This window comes from Thunnus thynnus, chromosome 9 (genome assembly GCF_963924715.1).
Source record: "Thunnus thynnus chromosome 9, fThuThy2.1, whole genome shotgun sequence".
NCBI classification, from domain to species: Eukaryota; Metazoa; Chordata; class Actinopteri; order Scombriformes; family Scombridae; genus Thunnus; species Thunnus thynnus.
Window position 1 is genome coordinate 18094924 of NC_089525.1, and position 26259 is coordinate 18121182.

The 26259-nt window shown below is 38.1% G+C and overlaps 3 protein-coding genes across 3 annotated transcripts in view; 2 read left to right on the plus strand and 1 right to left on the minus strand.

Moving 5' to 3' along the window:
* Window positions 1-273: 273 nt before the first annotated feature.
* On the plus strand, window positions 274-7004 carry LOC137189499 (neuronal acetylcholine receptor subunit non-alpha-2-like). The gene is made up of 5 exons (XM_067599402.1): window positions 274-420; window positions 2937-2981; window positions 3617-3726; window positions 3999-4914; window positions 5664-7004. The coding sequence occupies exons 1-5, from the start codon at window positions 298-300 to the stop codon at window positions 5826-5828; spliced, it is 1359 nt and encodes a 452-aa protein (XP_067455503.1). The 5' UTR covers window positions 274-297; the 3' UTR covers window positions 5829-7004.
* Window positions 7005-7644: 640 nt separating this feature from the next.
* On the minus strand, window positions 7645-9593 carry LOC137189497 (uncharacterized protein C3orf85-like). Its single transcript, XM_067599399.1, has 5 exons — window positions 9490-9593; window positions 9207-9242; window positions 8636-8760; window positions 8419-8504; window positions 7645-8044 (listed from the first exon to the last, which is right to left on the minus strand). Exons 2-5 carry the CDS (start codon window positions 9238-9240, stop codon window positions 7966-7968), a joined length of 324 nt encoding a protein of 107 aa, XP_067455500.1. The 5' UTR covers window positions 9241-9242; window positions 9490-9593; the 3' UTR covers window positions 7645-7965.
* A 5827-nt stretch (window positions 9594-15420) lies between these two features.
* The window catches only part of LOC137189498 (neuronal acetylcholine receptor subunit alpha-7-like), a 38599-nt gene continuing 27760 nt past the window's right edge, over window positions 15421-26259 (plus strand). Inside the window, exon 1 of the mRNA XM_067599400.1 lies at window positions 15421-15691. Coding sequence (XP_067455501.1) covers window positions 15622-15691 — 70 coding nt within the window. The 5' untranslated portion in view covers window positions 15421-15621. The remainder of the gene's footprint in view (window positions 15692-26259) is intronic.

Sequence of the window (26259 nt, forward strand, 5' to 3'; positions counted from 1 at the left end):
TCAATTGTTTCGTCTAAAAAATTCTTCTAAGGTAGTTGATACAGAGCTTCTCAACTGGCAGTAGTGTTACTGATTTTATGATGTTTCTAGAAAATTAGAGCAGGTACTCAAATACAGCAAGTACCAGCAAGCATTTAATTCACTGTAATTGTTTGTTTTCACCCCTGTCACTGAAATGGCAGAAGCAGGGTAGTGATGGTGGAGGACAGTAATAACAGCAATGTAATAATGAGCAGTTGTTAATCCACCTCACTCCTCTTCGTTGAAGCTCCAAGTGAGTTTGTATCCTTGGCGGAGATGGAGGATGCCCTGCTGAAGAACCTTTTCCAAGGCTACCAGCGCTGGGTCAGGCCAATTCAACGCGCCAATGACACTGTTAAAGTACGCTTCGGACTCAAGATCTCCCAGCTGGTTGATGTGGTGAGGATGAATGCACATCTACATACAATAACATACCCACACTCTTCTGTGAGGATATTTAGTGTCTTCATGCATTCCCAACCCCTTACTCTAATAGCACATACACAACTGAGACTCAATCCTTACCTTTAGCTAAACCAAATCCTAACAATGTCTTAAACTAATGGCCCCACCAGTGGATGCATCACTACAAATATATGTTGCACAGCTGAATCTTCCACCAAACCCTCACAAACCTTCACAAATTGAGATAGAGGTAGGTAAGGTAGACTTCTAGACTTATTAATGAGGCCAATCACATAAAAATGTTTATTTAAGTACTTAATGTCATTGTGGTTTGAATATTTTGTTGAATGTAAGCATTTTATATCATCAGTGACCAGATGTAGAACATGACATACACCATGGAAAGTTATGATTTTTCTAATTTTGAAGCTACCTAAGGGGAAATATAGTTGGAGATTAAAGGGTTAAACCCAACTTCTAACCCCAACAAACCTAATCATGGCTCGGATGTTAAATGGTAAGTCTGGTGATACTCTATATTTTATGTGTTGTCTGCAAATCACACAAAAATACCAAAACCAACAATTAATTATTATTTTAGCTTAATTATAGCTTATTCCTCTGTCCCACAGACCTTCAAACTATTAAATCACATATTGCATAGTTTATTCTGAGTCACTCCCACATACACTGCTGCTGTAATTACTGCTATCTCACCAAATCTGTGGCTGAAAATAGTCCCCATTAAATGCACCATTTACTTCTGTTTGGCTTAAGTTCGCTAAAGTGCCCAGCTGCTTTTGGAAATCACTTAGCCTTTAAAAAAATTACAATATGTACTTGTAACATGTTTTTAAATATTTAAATCTTCAGTAAGAAAAAACAGGCTTGGGGCTGAGAGTCGCAGACTGGGTGATGAAGTACTGAGAGGTGGACTAACGCATTGTTGATTTTGGTCTTTTCATGGGATTTGTTGACAATAACAAAAGAGATGAGGACTGAAAAAAATACACAAAAGAAGATAAAAGGAAAACCACTCAAATGCATCAATAAAATGGTAAAAAAAAAAAATGAACAGTTTCTCTTTATAATTGAGAACAAAGGTTAGGTGTGGTAGGTTCCCATTTGATTCTAATGTATGAGCAGTGTTACTGTCCATGGTGCTGAAACCAAACAGACCACTGGCCGCGTCACTATGTGGAGCTTTCCGTGGTCCTGAAATAGATCTGGAACACTCTCTTCACATCTACAACCACACAGTCTCTCTCTGGAGTGTTCCTTTAATATTTCAAAGGCTGGCTCTGATAGGTTGAGATGGTTTAGGTGTTCAAGAGGAGAAAATGGAAGATGCTAATGGAGGAGCCACGCTTCTCGGCTTGAAATATTCATCTCAACCAGTTTAGATTGAACTCTTCATCCATCCAACTAACACATATGCCGGGCAAAGACAACCAATGATGAATTAAACAAAAGTCCTTCATGGCAAAAAAGGTTTAGATTGATGATTTGCTGGATTTTAGTAAAAAGAGAGGGACAGAGAGCTAACTGCTAACAGCTACAGTAGGGTACACTTTGTACTGCATTGTCCCCAGTGTTCCTGGGCTGCTGCATGGCTCTGTATTAGATTATGGTTCACCTCTGCTCTATGTGATCACCAAAACATCCAACTCAGTCTGACAGCTGAGGCCTGGTCCGGATACACTGAGCAGCTAAACCACTCCCTGTCTCTCTGTTCACCTATGTCTTTGTATATCTTTGTATCACCTTTGCAAGATTTATTTTTCTCTAAGTCTCTCCCCAACGTCTTAAACTTGTCTCCAGTGATGTGGAAGCAAGCCCATGTTCGCTACTCTCTTTCTCTGTCTCTCTCTATTTACCTTTCACTGTACCTATATTTTCTCAGCTTGGTCCACTGCACCCACCTCTGGTGTTATATTTCCTTTTTCTTGTTTGCTAAGGAAGTGGCATAGACAGGTAAATTAAATTCCGGCTGATTTCATGGAAATGAAAAAATATGATTTATTTATTTTCGACCAAGCTTCTGATCTAGTCCACTAATCTAATCTAATGTCATGATGGAACACTCAGATCACCCATGCTTAGTGCTGTAAATAAGTTACATACATATAATCCAATCATACATATAATATAACATACATATAATTCATCTGAGCATCACTGATATACAGTTTAGTACTACTAATATATGTGTGGTTGCCATCTATGTTGATATCTGATTTTTTTAGCCGAAGTGGGAGATATCAGAGCCTTAAAAACCAAACTTGTCGAATTTGACGGCTGACATTAGCAGTCTTTCTCACTTTTACTTTGACATTTACAAATATTACTCAGATTTAGTGTTTGTCTTGTATTTAAAGACTTGTTTGGAGAATTTGAGAGTGACAGCAGGTTTCAATCAATTTCAATCCTTTTTGATCATGAAATGTGCCACTGACATTTTCTACTTTTCAAATATCCTTCTTTTGTCTGTTGTCTTTGTCCATTTTTAGGATGAGAAGAACCAGCTAATGACAACTAATGTTTGGCTGTGTCAGGTAAGCAAGAGACAAAAATAAACTGAGTCTACATGGTTGAACAGCAAATCAATAAGATGACACATGCTAATATTTGTTTAACAGAGCAAGAAAAGGTAATTTTTGCTTTTATGATCTAGTTTCATTATTATTATCAAACTAGATAACATCAGGTCTTGGCCAATATAAAGAGAATAACAATGTGCCGATATAAAAGAATTTTGCAATTCAAAATTTTATTGCAGCTCAATGGCTGATACAGACACATACAGCAATAGTCTGTTGAACAGGGGAACTGACTGGTGTTCTTTACAAAAATACAGAAAATCTAAATACTAAATTCAGCACTACATTTTGAGAGCACCTATTGTATCATCTGATAAATTTAAAAACTATTGTTTGTATAGCAAATTTTGACCCACTTTTCACAGCATACTCTGACTAAAGTAATTTTCTTTATAGAAAAAAAAATCAAACAATCAATGTAATAATGTATACAGCCTATATACAGGTGACAGATTGGGGAGACGCATGAATCTCTGGTGGATGTGATCCAAGTGTTGATGCTTATGCATTAAAAATAACATTGGTATTGTTTAGTGTTGTGTATAGGCTTAATAATATAGCACCTTGTGTCCTTTGTTTATGCTGAGCAGGAGTGGATTGATTACAAGCTGCGATGGAATCCAGACAAGTATGGAGGAATCACTTCCATCAGAGTTCCTTCTGAAAATATCTGGCTCCCAGACATTGTCCTCTACGAGAAGTAAGACACACTAAACAGGGTCATGTGATACTGAGCTTTGATCAAAAGTGCCATACTCATTCAGTCCATTAATATAACAGTTGATTGTGAGTTATTCTATATAACAATATAAGAAAAATAAATGTATATATCACAATAAAATAAAATAAAATTACAAAGGATAAATTAACATAACCAATATCACTCTCCCCGAACACAGAGGCAGAGATTCTGTGAATATGATTCTAAAGAAAAAAACAGAATTTTTACTGACTTTTGTTTCATTTTGTCAGTGCGGATGGGCGATTTGAAGGCTCCCTGATGACCAAAGCTATTGTCAAGTTCAACGGTGCCATCACCTGGACGCCACCTGCCAGTTATAAGTCCGCTTGCACTATGGACGTCACCTTCTTCCCCTTTGACCGCCAGAACTGCTCCATGAAGTTTGGCTCTTGGACGTACGATGGCAACATGGTGGACTTGGTTCTGATGGACAACCAGGTAGATCGGAAGGACTTCTTCGATAATGGGGAATGGGAGATCCTCAGTGCCACTGGTGCAAGAGGGAACAGGAAGGATGGCTTGTATTCTTACCCCTTCATCACGTATTCCTTCATCCTGAAGAGGTTGCCTTTGTTCTACACACTCTTCCTCATTATCCCTTGTTTGGGTTTGTCCTTTCTGACTGTCCTGGTGTTTTACCTTCCCTCAGATGAAGGGGAGAAGCTGTCACTCTCTACCTCCGTCTTAGTGTCACTCACTGTGTTCCTCTTGGTCATAGAAGAGATCATCCCCTCCTCCTCAAAAGTGATTCCGCTTATTGGAGAGTATCTGCTGTTCATCATGATATTTGTCACTCTCTCAATCATCGTCACTGTCTTTGTCATCAACGTGCACCACCGCTCCTCAGCCACCTACCACCCCATGTCACCGTGGGTTCGTAACCTCTTCCTTCAGAAACTTCCTCGGTTGCTGTGCATGCGAGGTCATACCGACCGCTACCACTACCCAGAACTGGCTCCTGAAAGTCCTGAGTTGAAGGCGCGATCTGGAGGTCGGAAAGGAGGCCAGAGAGCGAACAGCGGAGCCCATGGACAGACGACTCCTGAGGGGAAAGAGGAAGAGGCCTGGGCGACCATGTTGGAGAAGGCCATCTATTCAGTGCGCTACATCAGCAGACACATCCGCAAGGAGCACTTCATTCGAGAGGTGTGTTTAGCTGCATTGTATTAAAATAAAGTGTATGTATGATCAAACCAGAAATATAAAGGAATATATAATTTAGGCAAGGCAAGGCAAGGCAAGTTTATTTGTATAGCACATTTCAACAACAAGGCAATTCAAAGGGCTTTACATAAAAGATAAAAGGCATCAAGACAGAATATTGAAGCAACACAAGGCAATATAATAAGACATTTAAATACAATTAAAAAGCTAAAATAGAATAAGGCAGATGAAACAGGAGAATAAAAGTTACAGTGCAGTATAAGATATTAATCAGAAGTCTCAAATTTGATTTAATCAAAGGCAGCAGCAAACAGAAAAGTCTTCAGCCTTGATTTAAAAGAACTGAGAGTTGCAGCAGACCTGCAGTTTTCTGGGATTTTGTTCCAGATATGTGGAGCATAAAAACTGAACACTCCTTTTCCATGTTTAGTTTTGACTCGGGACTGGAAGCAGACCTGTCCCAGATGACCTGAGAGGTCTGGATGGTTCATGATGTAGCAGCAGAGCAGAAATGTATTTTTGCCCTAAACCATTCAGTGCTTTATAAACCAACAGCAGTATTTTAAAATCAATTCTTTGACAGACAGGAAGCCAGTGTAAAGATCTGAGAACTGGGGTGATATGATCCACTTTCTTAGTCTTAGTGAAGACTTGAGCAACAACTGCAACTGTCTGCAGATTGCAATTTAAATATTGCTGTCATATCTCTCCATTTTTTTTCTTTTTCCAAGGTGGTACAAGACTGGAAGTTTGTGGCCCAGGTGTTAGACAGGATCTTCCTGTGGGCTTTCCTTACTGTCGCAGTACTGGGCACCATCCTCATCTTTACTCCTGCTCTGCAGAAGTTCCTCAAAATCCCACCTCCAACTGCAAGTGAGGATCCACCTTCAAACTAACAGCTATAACACATCTCATTTGCAGGCTACTGATGATCCACTTTCAAGATGAGTCTTTAAAATCATTTGAAAGACTGAAGCAAGAGAAAGCAACCACAGGTGCTTATTGAAGAACTTTGACTGTTAGATTTTCTGTTGGTTAGGTTTCGTTCCCAAATCCACTGTGTAAAATGTGCTGTATGTCATTACGTTTCAGTTAGAGACACTATGTGTAGAATATTTATGGATATTTTACCATATTTTAAATTATTATGATGCATAATGTGTTGCTGTAGAAAAATAAGACAATCCCGGTGAAGATTGGTGCTAAACAATGTTGATTCATTTAGCCCATTCATTCTCAAATTTTACACATAGCTTCAGCCATAAGACACCTTGGTTTAGATTACACATGCCGACAGTGCTAGTAAAGGATTTAAGATTAAATTAAATGAACATTTAAAAACGTGTAGTAAAAACACCAGCTTCAACCAAAATTAAATAAAACTGCTAAACTGCACTACAGGTTCTACTATTGACTTGATCACTGACTTCTTCATTAATGTCTGTCACAAATTTTGAGGTATTCAACAATTTCTTCATGTCATAGATTCATCAGATTCTTCATAAATAACTATTCTGGCACTTAGAGGATCGCTCGAGTTATCACATACCTGAAGCACAACATACCGCTTATGGTAACTTCTGTACTTTGTAATAATGTATATATTTTAAGAAAAATAGATTATTTAATATTGCAAAGTACAAACAACATTTAACTACCTTCACTGGAGATGCAACTTTTATATGCAAATGTTTTGAAGAATCTAGCATTAAGGCTGCAGCTAGCAATTATTTTCATTATTGATTAATCCATTGATGAGTGTCTAGAATTATCAAACACATTAGGTCTATAAACTTCCAGAAAAAATGAAAAATGGCCATCATGATTTCCAAAAGGGTAAGGTGACATCTTCAGATTTTTTGTCCAAAACTTTAAGATATAATTGCTGATTAATTTTGTGTCAATCAACAACTTCAACTGTACTATTTTCTGTTCAATTCTCTCAACGTAACATGAAGTGTGATGAATAAATTAAGACAATTATTCTTTAAATTACACAACTCTCAAATGTACTGCATTTGTACTGTTTAGATGTTCTTTATCACACTAATAAAGTTGTTTTGAATACACAATGCCTTATTTCTCATAACTAACGCCATGTTTATGTCTGTTTATATGAAAATTCCATGTTTATAATATCAGCAAATGTTCAGTTGGAAAATTGCAACACTTCACAAACAAGTCAGGGACAGTTTATCAGCAAACTATGCACACGTCAGGAGAAACTGAGCTACATATAAATAAGATTTATCAAAAAAGGAAAGTAGTAAATGATGGGTGAAATGGGTGAAGTAAGGGGATATCTGCAGTTGAGAGCACCACCCAGTGGTCACGCATACAAACAACACACAATACAAAACACAAACAGGATGTTTTCTCCCTAAAGAATTTTCTGAAAGGAAATATTCTGATGTCTGTAAAGCAAACACAGTTTCTATTTTTCTATTTCTATTCAATTTTTCTCATCTCAGAACAGAACAGAACAGTTTCTCTCTTTTCTCCTGTCAAAACAAAGCCGAGGCTTGAACTACCAAAAGCACCACATGAAAGATCTGTTAAGAACTTAACTTTGCAATTACCTGTTTAAAAAGCACAGTTTAATTTTATCTATCACATTTCATTGAAGATAATATTTGATTGCAGGCATCATTGTTCTAAAAGAATCCATACTTTCATAAAAAGCAACATCCAACTAGCAAAAAACAATTCAAAAACTTTTATGACTTTTATTCATTTTCACTGATATTATGAGTTGTTATAGAATAAAATGAACAATGGAAGCGGAGCCTTAATATGAGAATTCTTGTTTGTTTGATTATTTTCATCTCTCATTTGTACTTAAAACTGCTACATATTGTATTTAATGACAAAACATATACATTCCATTATAAAAGCATGTGGTTGAAGCTCAGAATACATTGAAATGTATTTCCTGTTGACTCTGTAAGTCAAATTAGTATAAGCACGTCTACACTACATTATTTTTGTCTGCAGTGTGATGTCTCATCTCCTCAGTTTTCCTCTTCTTGTTTTCTATTTGCGTTGCCCCGTGTGGCTGTCCAGGTGAGCTCGAGCGTTGCGCAGCATCTCCATGTACATCCTGTTGTTTTCACTGCAACATAGACAGAACCAAAAAAAAAAAAAGAACATATACATCAACTAAATGTGATTAAAGATGTCACTGGAATAGCATGTTAATAGGGAGTTTTAGCACTCATTCACACACACCATTTAAAGCACAGGGTGATTTGGGCACATTAGCAACTCCAAATGGCAATAGAAGTGACTGTTTAGTCCTTGGAGGACAAAATGAAAACCAGAGCTATTCAATAATGAACTTCAGAGGATGGACATGTGGTAAAATAGGCAGAATATGGCACTTAAACTGTGTTTACCCATACAAAACAAAACTACACTACAAAACTATACTGTAAGGACAATTAGATAAAAAGTGGCACATGCTGTGCTTCTGATTATCTCACTCACTCAGCGACAGAGCGGTCAAACATCAGGTGACCCATGTCCATGTAGTACTGGGCATCTGTTCGAATTGCTGTCCAGTACTCGTTAGCCTGAGGAAGAAAGACACTCTGTCATATAAAGCCTCTTTCATTCAAAGACTTGGATTTTGCATTTACTGGCTATGAATTATGTTCAGACTGGTGCTTGACCATAATTCACACCACAGTGCTGTGTCTGTCACCTGTTCTTGAATGGTGTAACCCCATTGGTTCTGAGAGTGGTTTGGATCCCAATATCCTGACTGTCTCTTCAGCCTGATAAATCGCTTTGCCTGCTCTTCCTTCATGAATGGGGCGGCAAAAACCCCTGAACACAATATTAAAAGCAGGTAAGGAACAAAATACCCTGAACACAAGGGCATTTTCACGGTCGAAGACTAATGAATTATCCTTGTAATGAAGGTTTGATTAAAAAAAACATCAAGTAATTCTTTGACATTTAAAATAACAATGTATCATTTAAAATGTACGTAGAAATCATGTTACAGAATCACACTTAAAGAAATTAAGAAAGAAACGCCACATTTTCACAGAAGAAAATGTGTTTTTAGAAAATGTTTGGACATCTTAAATGGCTGAATGTTAATAGACAATGTAAAGGCAGCATTAATGCAAATTTTTTGGGGTAATCATAACGCATTGCTCAGTCTGAGTACTGAAGTGACTTACACTGCTGCTTAAAGCATAATATTATCATGGACCTAAATCTACACACAGACTAAAACATATAATTCATGAAATTGTCTGACTTACCGCTCAGAAGAGCAAACAGAATCACAAACTTCATGTCTGTAAAATGCAAAACAAATGTTATAAAGTCAAAGTACTCATAAAAAAGTCATAAATAATAAAACACAGAAACACACACACAATATATTCATGCAGTTATTTTGATTAAAATTAACAACTGCTTCATTCTATCTCTTGTTCCTTCATTCCTTCTGTGATGTAAAACTCAGATGTACAAATAAATCAAAGGAAGAAAGTAATTTGAATAATAAGGGAAAAAATATTAAGGAAAAAAGATAAGATTTACCTGCAGAGTGACCAGTGAGCTCAATGTGCAAGTCTCTCCAGAGTTCAGAATCTCACAGATGAATGTAAAAGTGAACAAGAGTTTCTTTCACAGGCTTTACCAGCAACCAGAGGAATGAATGAAGTCAAGCATCAGGCAGCCTGTCAAGGTAACCACTTATATGGGTGCCAGAGCTCTAACTGACCATCCAAAACAACACGACACACACACACACACACACACACACACACACAAACACACACACACACACACACACACACACACACACACACACACACACACACACACACACAAACACACACACACACACACACACACACACACACACACACACACACACACAAACACACACACACACACACACACACATACACACACACTCACATACTGGTGCTTCCCCCGCAGGAACAAGTCAGGCTCTGAGATTCAACATAAAGAAGACTCTGTATAGACTACCAGTCTGTCTGTAAACAAATTCATTGCAAAACTCTTGATTTTAGCAAACGCAATTTTCTGTTTTTTTTCCCAGTTGACATTTTTGTTGACGTCTATGGGAGCAATATGGTTTTTCAATAAAAAAAAAAAATATTTCAATAAGAACTATCTGAAATAAATAAGGTTTAGTGCACAAAATATGCAAACAAATATATATTTTACATTTAAAAAATATTATATCAGCTTATTTTCAGAAAATCATTCCAAATGTAAAGATATTGTTATATGTTGTGAAACTTTTCTCACATTATATATTTAAATTGTTCAGTTCTATAGTTTCCACTTTATACTTTGACTTTGAAACTGTATTCTTGACTTACTCAGATTTTACCGTTAAGACAGAAATATGTGGCATTTGAATAAACATAATTAAGACCGACATGATTTTATGGTCATGGAAGTATAATGTGTGCCGTTACAGTAATATAGTTTTGTGTACATCAACATTTCCTCCACTGGGTGGAGTGCTTACCACATTCATGGCTGGTAGACACTTCACTGTTTGAGCACCAGGCATTTAAGCAATGTGTACGATATATGTATATGTAAAATAAATGGAAAACGATAGATTTTTTATGTGTTGATGGATTTAAAATATCAGATGATGAATTTAAAAAACAGTTGTTCAAATGTAGACCTTTACAAAACAATATGTAAGCAAAGTGCAGTGCAGAAAATTGTGGACAGAAATTCATGAAAAACTTAACAAAAAAACAATTAAAGAAATTATTTAAATTGTGTAACATGTCCAACTTGACTAAACAGGCACACTGAAGCGACACAGTACCTAATGGAGGGGAATTCAAAGCCTGTTTTTCGAGTGAAGAAAGGCTCGCTAAGACCTTCAAAATTTCAAAGCAGTTCCCTCAGGTATTAATTTGGGTCTCCTCTCTTTAAGGTGCTGCATGAAATCTCTCATCCTTTAATATATGTGCAGGAGTGTTCCTGTGAATTTCTTTGTGTGATGTAATATTTACACTCTTGCTCGAACAGTGACGCGTCGCACCCACTTATACACAAATGACCACCTAAAAGCTGAAATGAAAATAAGAGTTGCAGTAATTCACCGAGACAACGACTTAAAGTCCAACAGAACAAAACTACATTAATAATTCAAACTACTTCTATTTATGAACCTACGCATCTCTAAGTATGTGTATATAACATATGTGTGGTGTGTGACCATCTTTTTTTTGCATGCATTGTGTGAGGCCTTTGTAGAAGACGTAAAGTTCTCTTTGTTTTTTGCACACCCACACAATGCACTCTATATCTCTTTTTATTGTGTTTTGTTGGTGTTTTTCAGACTTTGTGACTCTCCCTCACCATTGTGTGCACCGCTGACCTTTTCTAAAGTGAACTCCTAAGTGTGTGTGAGAGGTCTGACCTTTCTTTGACATCCCAATAATAAACTGAGTAGCCACCTGCACAGTGTAACAGAGACAAATTGCTGGCTGGTGGCAGGGCAACAGAGGAGGAGTTGTTTTAGGAGGACCAAGATGCACTTCATCATGTGGGCAGATATTCACACACACACATAAGATTATGAATTGCACAGAGTATGAGAAAAGTCTCATATTCATTGTTGCTAATCTTATTTTACTAATCATCAACCACTGTATATTTATTCAAACTTCCTTATTGAGTTCCTTGTTGCTCATTCAATCATTTTCCCCAATCGTGTGACATGTGCACAAATAAGGAAATGTATGCACAACTGCAGACACAGACACGTAATATGCACACTTACACACATACACACAAATGCACATCAAGATTAAAAACACACACACATACACACACATATGCACGCATGTAAACACACACACACACACACACACCTTGGGTAGCTCTGGGACCTGTGTGCTCTCTGCCACAGCAAAAGCTTTGCGTCTTCCACACATCAAAGGTAGCGACTCAGACAAAAACTAAAACTCATCTGACCCCATTCTATCACACACACACACACACATATGCTCACATATGCACCCTGCTGGGACTGGCGAATATTTCACATATTTAATTTAGAAACTTGGAAGGAACGTGAGATGGATGTTTAACAACGTATACTAAAAAAAATCATTCACGCTTTTGTCATTTTAAAAGCGTTGATTAACATAAGAGGAATGTGGCCATTTTGATTTAAGTAGAAGAGGACAAAAGGGGCGAGATAGACAAGGAGACACACAGAGAGAAAGAGGACGAAAGGATGGAATGATAACTCCACAACATTTAAGTCCATTAGCAGAACAGTCCTCATTTATAAAAGATAGAGAATTACTGTAACAGCCCCCTCTGGTCTTTGCACCATTCTCTGCGATTAGTCTTGCCTCTCTGCTATTGTTCACCTCAAGTACAGTAAGTGGATCAGTGCGTTTAAAAATGCCAAACCATGATGCAGATTCCATCACTGTCCTTAATCAGAGAAAGTTGGAGAGATACAGGCTCCACCTCAATATTGAGAGGTTCAAAATCAGCAAATCTCAACAGCTCAGTGTGTTCAGATTCACAAGGACAGGAGGACTTATCATATTCTTTCACTGATTTTTGATATTTAGACAACACAGTTTGGCTGGCACCTGCACAGGTCCTGTGGGTGCCAAGCATCTATGCTACTGCTGAGACATCTTCTTGCTCTGTTATTTTACCTGATAATTGTCATTTGTTTCAAAAAGAATGAAGGGCTTAGATTTAAGTTAATTAGATTCATTTCAGTATCTCAGCAGAGATATTGAAGGAGGAGGGATGAGGAAAGGGATGGGGCTTTGTTGTGTGTGTGTATACAGTGTGTGTTTGTGCACTTTTTCTCTAGCGTGTTAGTGTTTGCAACCACTTCCCCCAAGGGGCAAAATAATGTAGAGAATGTAGGAGGAGGTAACACATAGGGAGAAAAAATATATTTACCATGCACCAGATTTATAGACTCACTACATAAATACTCACTCAAAATGTGTTTGTGAATGCATACCAAAAATATTAATATTGATAGAGAAGTTTCAAGTCATTCTCTCTAATGCGATACTATGTGCCTACAAATGAGACCCATCTTCAATGACAGCAGCTCTTTATATTTCATGCTGTCAGACAAATACTTGTTGCTTTTGTAGTTCAAAGCCTTTTCGTCAGTTTTGAAATTGATTGAAATTTTTTGTCTTCTCTGTATTCTTATTAGACATGTCATTTTGTTTCATGCCAAAACAAATCTGACACTTCTAACTACAAGCTCCTAAATCAGATGGGTCAAAGTTTATAAGTCTGATGCCAGTCTGACAACAGTTAGAAGACGATTGCCTTGTACAGATGTTTGATTTCCACATCAGTTTAAAACTTTTGCATATCATGTGTTGGGTATGTCATGTGAATTTGTCAAGTTGGACAAAATAAATTACGTTTGTCATCTTCCTAGTATAATTTCTTTCATACCTGTTGACATCCTTGTATCAATGCTGCTTTCAGCACAACGGACAGCTCAGTAGTGATTTGTAGATATTACCGTCACAAAACTTTCAGCTTTTAGTTCACAGTTTGCTCAATATAGTAACCAGAATGAGGTCTCTAAATGAGGATTGGTTTTATGCCACTGCCTTTTCTCTGACTGAAGGTCTGCCCTGTGAGAGCAAGTACAAGGATGAAGGTGGTGATCAGAGGTTTTGCTGTGCCCACTGTGGCTGTTGGCCCACCTACAGTACAGACAGATATTGGATTCTGTACAAAATCACATCTAACAGCATGAATTTCCTCTGATGGGTCTCCACGAGACGGAGACATGTGGGGTATGAAAAATAGCAGGAATGGTCTAATACTACTGGCACAAGACTGCTTCTTAGATGATACGCCCCTGTTCCATTGAGAGGAGGAGAGAGAGAGAGAAAGGGAGCCATGCAGTGAGAACATTTGGAGAAATGTGCAGTGTTCCCCCTCATCGCCTGTCGGATCCCATTTCCGACTGAAATTATTTATGGACTGGGATAAATAGGTCATTTGATTATGAGCCAGTCTGGCACAAAAAGGAGACAAATATGACAAAAATGCAGTTGATGAACCTCTTTGTATCACCGGGAAGTGGGAAATTGCAGTGTGACACACATCACATCCATAAAAGATAGTCTACAGCTGTGGGAGAAGGAGGGTTGTGTGGTGATCTGTGCCAACTGTATGAGTCTGTGTTTCAGGCCTAGTCCTGTTCAGCACTGAGACAAACAAATGATTCAATATTCAATATTCATTGATTTTTGGTCACTTGAGGAAATGTGTTTACATGTGTTAGGGTTAAGTTACAACAAGTTGTAAACACAACATTGACATATTATCAATTCATAAAGTTGATATGGCAAAGGTGTTGGCCAGCAGTTGATTATTTACACTTTCAGCAGACACAAAAAAACATTAGCATGCATTTGGAGTCGTCTCTTTCTCCACATGATGATCCATTTTGTTCACTAGCTAGTCTCTAACTTTGTTGTTTTAAAAAATATTGATTAGAGCAGCCTTAAGAAATAAGCTTACAGTGATTTTAAAATGCTCAAGGTATTGTTAAGAGGTAAGTCAACAACAAGTCACATAAGGTAGAAAACTGCTGCACTGCTCTGTTTGGCATGAAACTTACAAGCTGTTTTGTAAGTTTTGTAACATGCTGTTTTCCATGGATCATCCTCCAGACATGTTTAAGACACATAAATCTACTCTGCTTTGACTAATAATTTGTGTCTGTTTTTTTCCAGAAGAAAAGTTAAACTACACTGTTAAAAATCCAGATTCTATGCGAATGTTGTTCATTTCAAAAGTTTACCTAGAAAGGAGGTCAAATACCAAAGTGTAGCAACAAAACAAACAACAAAATTTTGAGTGGAGGAGGACTTTAAAGACTTAACCCTTGTTGTGACATAATTGACTGGGGCACAAGACCTACATGCCAAAATATTTGTATAATACTAATAATAAACCTTTATTTTCAATGATAAATTCATTGCCAGTAAAAGGTTAAATGTACTTTGTCAACAGCTAAACAAAGTCAGTTTGGCTCCAGACAGATGGCGCAGCATTACGACACACCCTCTCTGTTTACGTCACACGGTAGCCCTGCTGCGTGCCCCCAACTTAAATACAGGTGAACATCGCGAGGACACAGGTGAGAACAGGAGAGTCAAAACAACTGAAGTTTGAAGTGAGTCGAGCTCAATTAGACACTAAAGTAAGTTGTTACACGTTTAAATAGCCTATGTAACCTATCTATAAATTTTAGTGAACCATAGTGAACTAAACATAAACACCGTGAAAACATCGACAACATCGACCATAGAATATTAGCCTACATAAACTTTATTGTCGTCATTATGATGGCTTGGGGATGAACTGTGAAATATTCATCTTGTTCTGGCCAACTCCAGCTCGGACGCGCGCTCCCGTGCAGCGCTGTCTGTTTGTGTGTGTGTGTGGGAATGTGATTCTGAAGCAGCGTGAACGCGCCGATCTGAACTCCACACTCATTCAGGTCTGTCAGTCTTTTTTAGTATCTCACACACTCTGTCTCCTTCCAGCCTCATGTTCATACCACCGCCAAGCCGGAGCAGAACCCCGGTCTAGTCGACACTGAGAGCCCGCTGCCGGTGGCGCCGGCGGAGTCTGAGCGGTGCCAGGATGCGGTGCCACAAGTTTTGGGGACCATGTTCGTTTGGATTTTACATGTGGACAGCCATCCTTTTCAGAGGTATGTTTTGGACAAAGTCGCTCTGGAGGTCCGCGTATACTTAAGTTTTCTCCTTTGTTTTGTTTTTAGGCACTTTCTTAATGGAAGATAACTAATGTCCGCGTACGGGTTTAGATGTAATTTGGATATTCAGGAGTGAACTGGCCTTCATCTGTTGTGTGGTAACATTCATATTCGTACTAATTCGCACTAATAACCCATGATGTGGTTTTTAGAAAGCATTTCTCTAGGATTAAAAACTATTACAAATGAAAGGATTTAATTTTAAAGATTTAAACCTAAATTGTTTTGGTGGCAAATTCATGCAGCTTTGTTTTTCTCATATCATAATTAACAAAATAGACTTTCATGGTTTTCACGGTGGGATGCTCACATTTTAATATTTAATTGTGAGAATGAAGCCCACATAATAACAGCCTAAGGTCTGAATCATTTTAAGTTGTCCCAAATACTCTATTGAATAATAACTGACACTGTGAATTAGTTTTTCCCGCTTCTCTCTGCACCCTGAATGTTTTCTGCACTTTCCAACAGTTTGGTCAACAACACTTTTTTATCATTTGAGAATTTCTCAGGAGGTATTTTTAAACGCTGCAGGTGTGCGTGTATTTATGTGTGTGTGAGTGTATGATAAGAGTGTGCACTTTAATGTTTGCTCATTCGTGTGCAATGAGATGTGCATGCATAACTCTAATTCTCTCCTAAGCCCCATCCCATCATCATCATCATCAGCATCATCAGCATCATCATCTGTAACATCTGCGTTGTTTACTTAACAGTTTATGACACAGCGGCTTTGCTTAAGATATGTGTAAATTCTGTGTGTTTGTGTGTGTGTGTGTGCCTACAGTATGTAAGTATGTCCACTGAAGGCAAACCGTCCACCTTCCACTTTCCTCACCTCTCCATACTGATCCAGTCATTTGTCCTCTTGTGGGGACAGAGGGGGGAGGAGAAATGGCTTTAATGACTGAAACAAAGACTGAAGGGAGAGATAAAGAGGATGGATTACATGCTAAACCATGACAGGAGGCCTCTTATGTCTTTCATGGACAGTGCAGTCACATGGTGGGACAACATTGCTGTCTTGTCTACTGTCAAAGTTGTGAGGCCACTGCAAAAGACACACAGTACTGTATATAAATCTCAACAAACCATGTGAGTTAGCACTGAGAAAACTGACAAAAATGTATTTTTTTTCCCCAAAGAACTGATAAAAATCTGCCAGCAAGGTGAGAATGTGTTGGTATTTGGAAATTAACCATTTAAAAGAATTTGCTGCAATTTTTCTAATCTTGAGGCTGAAATTTATAGATACATATGTGAAAATGACAACAAATGAAACAATAGCAATAAATAGATATATAAATAGATAGATAGATAGATAAATAGATAGATAGATAGATAGATAGGTACCCCCTACAGTTTGTTTTTTCTACACGTGGAAGAATAGATGAATGTTTATGGATCTCCTCATTATTCAGTGTCATGTTGTGTCACGTTTGACTGTTTGAAGGAGAGTAGGCATGCTCATGAGGATTGGGGCATGGGGATTAAAGAACCAGCTAGCCGCTTGTAGTCCTATGTGAATATTCATTCTGCTATTGATAAGCAGCTTAAGGGGAAACACAAGACAAAAGCCCAACGAGGAGAGACAGGACAATTTAGCTTCCTTGAAATGGAAACATGATTTTGTGACAAGTTGTGCTCCACACAGCAAGACATAATGTGTAGACAGATGATTGAGAGAGATAGACTACTAAATCCTTAACATCTGCAATTGTAGATTTGAACAGCCTCTTGTTCAGGCATACCCACCAAAAATACAATATGATACCCCTCACATGATTTCTTTTCCCCCTGACGCTCACTCAGGATCAGACACTGGTACGAGTGAAGTTGCCTAGCGCAGATGCTGTACTAACATCTGCTTCATTTCAATTCAGTGCCTCATCTCTCCCCTCGTGTCTTCCACTATCTCTTTCACTCTATGTCTTCATCTCTTGCAGACTCTTTCTCAGGCCGTCTGTCTCTTATTTTTTCCATGGTCAGCAAGACTTAACACGTTCGTGGACTCCATGCTCTTTAATCATGGAGTTCATGTAAATTAGACTTTTTATGCCTCGTTCAGAATTTCAATCATGTGTTAAGGTGGTTTAAGTGCTGCTGTTCATTCACTGACAACACTAAAATGAAGTTTGTGCTGCCTTCATGTAACCTCGAAAGTAAAAAACAATGGAACTATATAGTTGCCGTAAACTAACATATAAAAGTTTTGAAACCTTTGTTATTTTTTTCGTGCAGACTCTTTAAAAATGTTCCTCTTTTCATAACAGAGTCTACCAGATGTAATAACATCATTTCAAACATATAGGAGCTTTCTTTGAGCAGTTTTAGTTGTAGAAATATATACAGAATTTTGCAGGAGGTTGTCTTCAACATGGTGGAGAAGTATGGATGTAGCTACGCACTCAGTGTTGCAGAGGTCTTAGCCCCTGGATTAGGATTAAACATCCAGTGGTTTTAGGGCTTGCTTTGAGCCGTCGACCATAGATTATAAATCTCTCCTATATGAATCCATCCGTCCAAAACTCCATTAACACACAACACCATACGCTCTGATCCCTGCTTGCCACTGTAGCCCGTCACATGTTGCTGGAGATGATGTGTTAATGGTTGAGGCAATGGCTCGTCAGTCGCTTTAAGCATCAGTGTTCACACACACACACACACACACACACACACACACACGAAATGGTAATGAGCACATGTACATCCACATGGAAACCCATACACAGAGACTCAGACTTGCACAAAGAAATGATGAACATCTCTAGTAAGGTATAGGAAGTGTAAAGGGTAGCGTTGCTTTTGAAGTCCCTCATGTAAAATTGATCTTTTTCAGTGTTAATTCATCCCTGTGGTCTTCTTTCTTGTCTCTCATCTGTCTCTGTTTCACTCTCCCTCCTGTCTCCTTGACACCCCCTGTTACCCTCATCATTATGGATTTTATACATTACTGCTTTGCAATTGACATGCTGCCCTTCTCTTGTCTTTTTGTCTATTTTAGTTTCTGCAGGTTTAGGATGCCCTAATTTGAATCCTTACAACTTTTGTCTTGTCAAGTGAAATTGGATGGAAGATATAGCAACACAGCATTAACATAGCAAATGAAAAATAAATAAATAAATAATTAAAGGCTCCAGAATAATTAAATATTTAAAGACACAGTGCACAGTGTATCTGATATATGAATCCTGTCCTTAATCCTGAAAAAAAAAACAACAACAAAAAACGGACACTACAGCTAGTCTCATTTTCATCATTTAATGAACATACAATAGGTCACAGCACTTGTTTTGCCTTCACAACCCTTCTTCAAGGAAATCTCACAAGATGTAAAACTTTGTTGCATCAAAAGTAAGCGCAATTACAAACCTGTGTAACATGATAAAAGATAGTATATGTATTTTTTATAGAATTATTCAAGATTTTTAAGGACCCTTGGATTCTCTGGATGTTCTCACATAGCTGCCCTCCATTGTCATCTTCATCTGACTCAAATTCTCTTTCTTTTCCTTTCTGTCTTCTTTTTACTTTTCTTCTGTCTCCTTTGTTTTGTGCCTCCTGTTATCAACCTGTATCTCTGTCTTTGTTTTTAAACAGGTTAGGTAATAGGCTAGCCACCTGGGTATAGGTTTAAAGCTGCTGAACAGCTGGGATGCTTCACTGCTGACCTCCCCTGACTCACTTATTCTCCTACCAAATGATTGATAGTGAAATAATGAGGTGCTACACCATTGCCAAAGTAGATCAATGCACACTTGGTGAGTTTTAGAGGCAGAACAGTGTGTGGGTTTAACACACATGAATACAGTACAAATCCAAACACAACAACAGAGGAGCCAAAACAAGGATCCTCTTTAGTCTCCTGTCTGTTGAAGGACCTGTGTTCCTCACAAGCATGAATACAAGACAATGCACACAGACATAGACACACACTTTGTTGCAGCGCACCAGACATTATAGTGTCAGGGTCTCATTATTTCTTCACCTTGGGGGCTTTCCTTACAGACAGTTAAATGACAGTTGTCAAGGTCCTGGTCATAATCTAAAGGAGAGATAGATGGCCTCTGTTATGGCTGGCATCCATTTACAGGTTTGAGAAGTGAAATTGTCAGAGTACACATTTGGCAGGGTCTTGATGGCACATTACCTTGCAAGGCAGCTGGACTCTCAAGATCACAACATCACGTGAGAATCCATCTTGTCAGGCTTCAAGTTATGCTCTTGTGTCTCAACCACTGGTTGTTCAGACCAATCAGCGTCATGAATCCAGCTGCCTCGCAAGGTAAGACTGTGATAGAGACAGAGTGCAGTTATGTTCCACCCACCCCGGAGGGGAAAACAATTCATTACTCTCCACTGACTTTGTATTGAGTGAAGGTGCCTCCTTGTCATTTCTGTCTGCAAGCAAACAACAGAAAAATGTCTGAAAGCTGCTATGTGGTGGGATGCACTACCAACAGGCTAAAGAGAGAGTTTTTATAAGCTTCTGAACCAAAAAACTGAAGAAGACAAAAGTGTAAATGTAAAAATAGAACAGTTGTTTCATTGAAAGATGTGCAGTCTTTGTAATAGACATTTAAATCACTAGTAGCTAACCCGTATTCAGCTAAAATGCTACCTATAAAAGGAGCCTGAATTGGAAATCATTGCATGTCTATGTGTGTAATTTCTCCGCCTATGTTTACAAACGGTACTCACCATATCAGCTGTGAAAAGTGTCATTCAAAAGTGGCATTCATGTATTACATCTTAGCATATACAATGTGACAGGTTTCAGCTTATGCTATTAACTATCTTTTCCTCTCTGGTAGACATATGGTGTTAAAATAATCCTTTGACATGCTGAAATCTAATGTTTTTAATTAGCTACAGGCATTTTATTAGCGTTTCGGCCCTTCGTTGCATATTACTGCGCCAGTTGTTTTCCCCTCCGGTGGGTGTGGTTTCCAGAGCATGACAAGTTGCACTCTGTCTCTATAGACGGTGATAGACAGATGGTTCATCCATTCACCTGCCAAGTATTTTTTGAAAGTGCCTGCCCTTTCCAAAAAGTTAACAAGGACGACTTCTCATATGGTTCTGTGTAACAAACCATCTGGTGCGTCAGGTTAGATGGTTTCATACATTCATGTGAGGTCGTCCACACTGCTACCGTGGAAGTCCAATTTGTGCTGCATGCTTGATATTTGTAAGACTCATTGCAAACTTCAGCAGTGTCTGTCTTTAGTATGTGATGTACCTGAGTGTTTCTGTTGATATTTCTAATTTAGTCAGAAAGACCAATTAAATGATAGTCATAGCTTTCAGTTTCAGGTTAGTATTGTTTTCTCATGCACCCACTCTGTTTCTCTCTCTCTCTCTGTCTCATGCATGATGTCTTGCTTTTTTTCTAACTGTTTTTGAAACAAAAGTGTATCATGGGTATTTGCAAATGAACTGCATAACTCCCTTAACTATTCCAGCATGTTTATTAGTACAAAAATGTACTTGTAGGAGCTTGGCCTCAGTCATATCAGTCTTTCAATGTCACCATTAGATGGTGTATGTGTAGTACTACTTATTTCTGTTTCTCCACACACTAGCACGTAAACTAACACACAATATTTGCATCAGAATGGCTGTAGATGTGTAGCATTTGTCATGGTGTCAAATCTTTGGGGCCTCAGGGAGTGGCAGGCTGTCAGCAGTTTCTTTGTGCAACGCTCTTATCCGTCCAGATTCATAACTGGTTCCACTGTCCCAGAGCATTCTGGGATCAGAGCCCTTTTATGTTCCAGACCAAATAATAGATTTGGCTTTTCACAAGTATGGCACCAGTTTTTGAGGTTTAGCAGGCATGTTTATCATATGAAATAAGATACACTACCACTAATTGAGGAGTGGATTTGTCTCAATAGTAACTTGCTGTCAGCATGTAAATTAATGTCATGCCAAACTGAAATTAAATTAATTAAATGGTGTGTCTTTTCTTCAAGCCACTAACCTTGCTAATCTTTTTTTCTCACCACATTCATCAGGATTCATGTTACATTAATGTGAACCTCAGAGGCCCAAGCTAGAGGCCCCATGTTAAACCTGTCTACAGGGTCTATCTACCAAGTGACAAAGACAATTCAGTTGTACCAAAACATGGACGTAGCATCTTTGATGCGGCCCTTAGATTTCTGAAGGTATGTTTAGAAAGTTGGAGTAAGGAGCCACCAAATAATAGTAATAGGATGAGACACCTGTCAATCAACCAAACATTTTTAGCCCCAACTACAGCAGTTCATTGCTGCCACCATGACAAAAACTATTTGCTCAGTTTCTCATTTTAATGACACTTTGCATGTTATAACAAGATACTTTTTGTGTTATGTAAATATTATTCTATTATTATTATATTATATTATTAGTAGTAGATACCAGATGATTCTGTTTTTACAAGAAATTATTCATGTAATAACAACATCACTTTATCTTGTCATAAAACTATCTTTTTGTTTTACAAAATGAAAGTATCTCATTAAAAAAAAACTTGGGTTTTTCAACATGAGCTGGTAATAAAATTCTATATGTTGTTAAAACAAGAAAAAGATCCAGTCAGTGCCATCTTCTTCATTAAACAATAATTATGTTTCTTTTCTAAGGTGCAATGGAGGGATAGTAACACAAAGATGGAATCTCATAATAAAAGATAAGAAAATATGCACTTGATTTGTCTAACTTAGACTGCTGAAGCCTCATATTAGCTTTGGTTGAATTTGAGAGGATTATTCAATCAGTTATTTCAGAGATTTGTTGACATTATTTCCTCAAATCATCGTACTTAATTTACCTTGGCAGAAAGAGACTGAGAAACAAAACCATGATCATTCCTCTGCATCATATGTGTCTGCATGTGTGTTGGACAGCGGCTCAGTCTGGATGGATTTAGTCTCATCAGGGGCACTAAAACACCCTGATGTAAGAGGTGGTCATTTAGTACTCTGCCTAAAATAGCATTCCTGTTTGTTTCTGTGTTTGGGTGTGTGTTTATGAGATGGTGTGTGTGAGAGAAAGAGAGAGGGAGAATGGGTCCCTCAGGCCGTCTGTGTTTGGATAGCCTGTGTCTGATGAGTGTGTTTGGAGGCCTCATCTGAACACATTGACCCAGTAAAAAATATTCAGATGGGACAGATTCACCTAGCTGTCTTTCTCAGTATATGTTAATGTGTTTGTGAGAGTGTGTGACAGAGAAAGAGAGAGAGAGATAGAGAGAGAGAGAATAATAAAGTGCCTGTGTGCACAGTTCTTCTACTTTCAGATGCAACCCCAAACAAAGACCTATATTTTTGACTTTACAGATCACAATGTGGCACATAATTCACCTTCTACTGCTATATTTGGCCACAACTGCCCTCTACCCAAAGTGACATTTTACTAAATTCCCTCCATTCATTTGTAGATGACCCCAACCAATTGGAGACCGTACTGATCATGTTTTTCTGGCTTTTTGTTTATTTCCTCACAAACTAATCTAGAACGCATTCTAATCCACTCTAGAATTCACTCATTCATTACAAATAAAAATAAAAATGTCGACAGAAGAAAAAAACAAGCAAATTCGAGGTAGACTAAAAGACTGAAAGGGAGGACTAGAGGTAACAAGAGATAGGTATATATATAGAGGGAGATCAAAAGAGGGGATATCACAAGATTTGGAAAGGCTTGTAAAGGGATAAAGCATTCATAGAGGAAGAGAGGCACATACAGAATAGAGAGGAACAGAAAAGGTGCAGCAGAATGGGGAGTTTGCAAAAATTGGAGCTTTTATACAGACGGTGTGAGGAATTGAGATTAGTGCTGGTATAAAATGAACGAACAAACTCAAAGTGATGACTCATTTGTGGGTTCAATATGTATTGGGTCTGTACTGGTATGTATTGCCTCTGGGACGTAGCCATATACTCATATACAAGAGCCCTCGCTTTCTCCTGAATACTTTCTGTATATACTGCTTTATATGTCACCAGCCTAGGTGCCAGCGATAAAAATGAAAGCATTACAACCTTAAATTGTGTTAAAAACTTACTTGAGTACTGTGTGACAACATTTAGCATGCTTTAAGCAGTGCAAGTGGTAACTGACTGACACGTTTTGTCCCTCGAGTATTGCTGTAGCTGAATGCGTTCGCCTTGCTGCTGTGCTGAGACCGCTCAGTACTGAAAACCCGCAAACTCAACTCAACTCAAGTTGACTGCTGTGCTGAGACAGTTCAATACTTAAAACCTGTGTACCAGACTCAACTCGGCTGCTGATACTGATACCAGCTCTCATACAGACTTGCTGCCCTCGACACATCCTGTAGCTAATCTACTGCCCGTATACTGAAGAATACCGAACACCACCCGAGGCTCGCCAGATTCTATATTTGTTTGTTAATTTGTCAGACAGTTTGTTAGCCTGTTAGCCTGGAGAGAGATGACTCAGGCCCTGTTCACACCTGGCTCTAACATGCGTCTCCACATGCGTCTTCAGTGACCATTTGTGATTGGATCTCACTTCCCCATCCTATATGGAAATAAACGCCTACATCATTTCCCATTTCTGTTTGCAAAGACCAAATGTGTTGTTGTTTTTAACTGGCACCTCCTGTGCCTAGTCTGCCAGAAATTAAAAAAAGAGGAAGTTTTTAAAGACTTTTGCGTGCAGGAAGAATCAAAACTCTTTGGCCCAAATGGAAATCAGACAGCATGTTTTGTGTGTACTCCATCCACGAGAATCCATTTTGTCTGTTGTTGAGACTTCTTCTTCTTCTTTTATACTTTAATACTTCTTCTTCTTTTAAAACTTCTCATGCATAGGACATCAGTTGAGTAGGCGGTGTGGCCCAGGACACATTTGCATATACACTGCTAATAGGATGTGGCCATATGTGGCCCAGACCACCTCCAAATTTGGTCTGAGCGATCAGATCTCAGTGCGTCCTCAATGTGTCTTGGGTGCATTCACACCTGTACTTAGAGCTGTCCACTTGTGATTGGATCACCTAAGATGCATTTAATGCCAGGTGTGAACAGGGCCACAGTGCTTATTAACCTGTGGATACTTCACTGCTTGCAGACTTTTTGAGATACTCTCTGCTGCAGTTTAGTTGATACAGAGTCTAGTTTACATTATTAATTTCCAATTGACATTGTGGGTGTATGTGATGTGCTGTTGTGTGTAACTTTGTATTTTGTATGGTGTGTTCCGTGTGTTTTTGTTGTTGTTTTTTTTGCTTTGTATTGTTTGTTGTTGTGCTGTTGTATGTTTTGATTGTGGGGGGCTCCGATGCTTTAATGTTTAAAACTGCACACTGTCCCAATGATTTATTATCAAATCAATCAAATAGTTAGACTACTTTAGTGGCTGTTAATAATTGTTTTGCATTTTGATTGAAATGTCTTTATTTTCTCCATATAATTTCTTATTTTGTCATGGTACAAATACAAGTCTGTATTTTTCTTTATTTACTGTAAGAATCATACACATGTAGCATCACCACAATTATCACTGTAAGTTAAGTAAAAAAAGAACTGATGTAAAAAAAAATTATCAGCTGTATTTAGCATGCAGCCTAATATTATGGGAGGACAATGAAGCATAAATGTATTTGCTACCACTTGATACACCTCTGGTTAGAGTGTCCTGCATTATAGTGGTCCGAGAGTTGAGCAACACCCAATACTAGAAAACTTGACAGTACGCTAAATACTTGGTACATTTAGACGTCTGTACTGGAGTGTACTGAGACAACTCAAACACTTGAACTTCCCAGCACTGATCTTCTATCTTTACTTATTAGAGCCTCAACTCTATAAGAAACTCTAACAGAATTACAAAATGTTATAAGCATTGAATTATACATAATTGTAAGTCCGGTATCAAATATTAAATGTAAAAAAGCCCTTATGTTTACAAGCATTAACATTTGGGTCAGTGCTTGTAAATTCTGTTTTGCGAGTTTATACATCAAGGCCTCTCTGTCTCTTCGGGTTCACTCTCGCCTGCAGCAAACAGAAAGTTAAGGATACTTAAGCTATCAAATGTGTTGGGGATACACATTGGGTTGAGTTGAAATAGTTGCCTCAGAGCATGTAAAGTTAAACATGCAAACACAGAACTAAATGTACAAACTTGCAAACTCTGCAAAGTTAAGTTTGAAAGACCTTCATGTCTATCATGGCAAAATGGAAGTTTCAAGTTACAAAGTAAATGTAGAAACTTGAAAATTATACTAGCAGGCTGAGTTAAAAAATTCCAAACTAAGTTTACAAGCATGAGTTTAAGACTAAAAAATAAAGAAGTATGAACAAGTATAAATAAAACAAATTATGCTTTATTTGTAGATTCATGGCTACAACAGTCCCATCCTGACTCAGGGTAGCAAAGTGGGAGAGGCTGCTTGGTCTGGAAATGTCCTTCCTCCTTTTCCCGTTTTAAATAGTTTTCCTCATTTTTGCTTAACAAAGAAATATGATAGTCTTCCAGATAAT